Here is a 3102-nt window from a genome sequence, read left to right as displayed (position 1 = left end):
TACTTTATTAATCCCCGCAGGGAAATTGTTTTTGTTACTGCAGCTCCCAAACGGTAAGTGAGATAGTAAGTGATAGCAAGAAAACAATAGCAAGAAACAAAAATATCAGTAACAGTAAAATAAAAAAACAAGTAACAGTGAACTATTCAAAATGTCCATATTTGTGTCAGATTACAGAAGGGGGTGAAGATGATGGTGTGTGATGGTGCTGCAGGTAGATGTTGGGTTTGCAGAGGGAGGGATGCCCCATATCTTTTCATGCTTCTCTGGGTTCCTGCTCAAACTGAATAAGATTTATTCAGGTGTCTAAAAAAAATTTTTTTTTAAACTGAGGTGTTTTAATGTACAGACCTGCACGTCCCTCCGGCGGCGGGGCGGAGCTAAAACATGGATTTCCCAACATGTGACGTCATTTGTATCTGGTCGTGCGTCGTCCAATCACAGCGGCGGAAAAAGAAAGCGCTTGTGGACAGCTTTCGTTCTGCTCGTCTCCGAAACGCCATCTTAAACAGAAAGGGGGGGTTTAAACCGGGACAAAAACAGGAGAGGAGACACAGTTGGAGGAGAGACTGTTGGTTTGGTTCGCGGTGTGAATCCCCGGCTTGCTCTCGGACAGCACCGGTCATGACTTTGCGCGTTTATCACACGGAGTAACGGCGTTTAAACGCGAGGACGGCAGTTGTTAGCACTTTAGCCTGCTAGCACGGGGGAGGGGCGGGGGTTGAGGATTTTTTTTTTTCCCCGCAGCAGAAGTTGTTTGTTTATGTTATTCCCCACGGACATGTCCTCTTCAAACCCAGGTAAAGTAACACAAAAGTCACAGCGACATTTTAATCATGTTATAAAACGCGGCTGTTGGTGGTTTTCAGACGTTTTGTCACGTTGAAGCGGAGCGGACACTTTCCTAAAGATAGCGTGACAGCGGCAGCTAACGTAGCTCGGCGGCTAAGAGCTAAAAGCCACAGCACAGGCGAAGCTGGTTGTTGCATAAGTGTAAGGCAGCTTGTTGGCATGAAAGCCAGCTCGTTTGAACACTTAAAGTGATTTTTCTTTTTATTATTAGTGTGACATATATCTGAGATGTGAATGAGACAAAGTGAGAAACCAGATCTAAGTTAGCTGCGGTCGGCTAACTCGGTTCATATGTTTCTGTTTAAGATTTATGTGCTGAATGTAGCTCTAACGCTAGATTGCTCATCTTAATTCAAATTAGTTAGTTGATTTAATGTTAATGCTGAAGTTGTAAGCCCAAAAAACAAAAGTCCGTGTGCGTGTTAGTGCTAATTTGGCCTTTTGGCCGTGTGCGTGCGTGATTTTAGTTTCTTTTTTAGTGCTCGAGGCACAATAGAAAATCACCTGTCACCTCTCTGCTACATTTCGTCTCTCACTCTCTCTGCGTGTTTATTAATAGACTTACCAGACCCTAATCTGGGTATGGGGGCAAGTGGGACCCAAGCAAGTGGCGGGGCAGTTGTACCAAAAGGGACCAACAAAAGAAGAGCTGCGTAAGTGTTTGGTGGTTGATTTTGTGCTGATATGTTTGTGTGTGTGTTTGCTGACTGGTTTACTTTTAGTTTAAGGCAGTTGTGGTTAAAGATTCTTGTGAGAATATTTGTGTAAGACTGGCTCCTCTTCTCCTTATGTACAGGTCAGACTTTGATGATGATGATGACAGCAAGTTGTTCAGGTATGTCCGTCTTCAATTTTTGGTCGATCGGGTGATTTGGATTGTCTTTGGTTGCTGAGATAACCGAGCAATGCTTTCCTCTGTGTTTTTGTTCTCAGGTGTGATGATGACACAGGAGGCTCCAATGACAAAGAGCGCTTTGCCAGGTAGGATTGTAAGAAACGGACGTGTGTGTCTGTAGGGGAGCAATATTATATTATAACCCATGCTGCTCCTCCTCTCTTCTCTTAAGTTTCTTTTTTTTATTAACATTTATTCTTATGCTTCTTTTTTTTTATTTTAGTGGTGATTTTTTTTTTTTTGGGCCTGTGTTTTAGTGGGTTGGTTTCATTTCCAGGTTTTTGGAAGAAGATCAGAGTTTTGCAGATAAGGAAAAACTAGCCAGGTATGGCCTGTACCACTGTGGAAGGCTGCCACTCCTGCTTGTATCCGTATCAATATTGAATGCATTGATCAAATACTGTCCTGTCTTGCTGGGAACTCCAGCGATTTGTCATACAAATGACTCAAAATTACTGGTATTTTTCGCCGCTTTATGCATCTGTTTTGGTGCTTGTCCGAATGTTCTGCTTCTTTTCCCAAGGTCTTTCTCAACCCACCACTGTTTTCTGTGTCACTAACTGCTATGCTGTGCGTGACTCAGGGACTTTATTCACTTTGGTAATCCCTTCCTCTTGAGCAACTGTACTCTCTGTTTCTTTTCTTTCCCCCCTCTCAGGACATCTGAAGGGTCTTTCTCTTTCTGCACCTGCTCTCTTTTGTCACAACAACTGACCTTGAAGGATCAGACTCTCTTGCTCTCTCATTTTTATAGATCATTGACTACACATTATTGTTTTGTCCGTCCATTATTTCTCTCATCTTCTCTCATTCCCACCTCTTCTTTCCGATTGGCATACATACGTTGCAACATTAACTCTAAACTCTACTCCATGTTGTCCACCTGCCCGTCTGTTTCCCCCACCTCGATCCCTCCTGTCCTCTCTACTTCTGCCTCCCGTTCTCATCTCCTCACTCCAGGGAGAATCACAGTGAGATTGAGAGGCGGAGGCGAAACAAGATGACCGCCTACATCACAGAATTGTCGGACATGGTGCCTACCTGCAGCGCACTAGCACGGAAACCGGACAAACTAACCATTCTACGAATGGCTGTGTCCCACATGAAGTCGCTGAGAGGAAGTGGCAACACCAACACAGATGGGTCATACAAACCATCTTTTCTCACTGACCAGGTATGAGAGAGAGAGAGAGAGAGAAAAAAAAGTGTATGTTATGGGAATTTTAAAAGGAAAAACCCTTGAATAAGGAAGACTGGATTCAAAGTATCAAAGTTTAAGTTGGATTTATTATTCTTGTACAAGAAGGAGCGTTTAACAGTGCAACACACAAAAAAAGGTCACAGAGAAAAGGCTC

At 43.4% G+C, this 3102-nt stretch overlaps 1 protein-coding gene and 1 long non-coding RNA gene across 5 annotated transcripts in view; one reads left to right on the top strand and one right to left on the bottom strand.

Annotated features, from left to right (window-relative positions):
- The window catches only part of LOC113747353 (uncharacterized), a 2618-nt gene extending 2181 nt beyond the window's left edge, over positions 1–437 (bottom strand). Inside the window, exon 1 of the long non-coding RNA XR_003463594.1 lies at positions 352–437. This is a non-coding gene — a long non-coding RNA (uncharacterized LOC113747353). The remainder of the gene's footprint in view (positions 1–351) is intronic.
- A 42-nt stretch (positions 438–479) lies between these two features.
- The window catches only part of arnt (aryl hydrocarbon receptor nuclear translocator), a 12693-nt gene continuing 10070 nt past the window's right edge, over positions 480–3102 (top strand). Inside the window, exons 1-6 of one of the 4 annotated variants that reach the window (XM_027286969.1) lie at positions 480–800; positions 1412–1505; positions 1649–1687; positions 1786–1833; positions 2025–2072; positions 2708–2921. In XM_027286969.1, coding sequence (XP_027142770.1) covers positions 764–800; positions 1412–1505; positions 1649–1687; positions 1786–1833; positions 2025–2072; positions 2708–2921 — 480 coding nt within the window. In that variant the 5' untranslated portion in view covers positions 480–763. The remainder of the gene's footprint in view (positions 801–1411; positions 1506–1648; positions 1688–1785; positions 1834–2024; positions 2073–2707; positions 2922–3102) is intronic. The other 3 variants (XM_027286971.1, XM_027286970.1, XM_027286972.1) reach the window with 3 other exon arrangements.

Source organism: Larimichthys crocea, chromosome XIII (assembly GCF_000972845.2).
Source record: "Larimichthys crocea isolate SSNF chromosome XIII, L_crocea_2.0, whole genome shotgun sequence".
In the NCBI taxonomy this organism is placed as follows: domain Eukaryota; kingdom Metazoa; phylum Chordata; class Actinopteri; family Sciaenidae; genus Larimichthys; species Larimichthys crocea.
The sequence above is the reverse complement of the archived record's forward strand: the minus strand, read 5'-3'. Positions and strand labels throughout refer to the sequence as shown.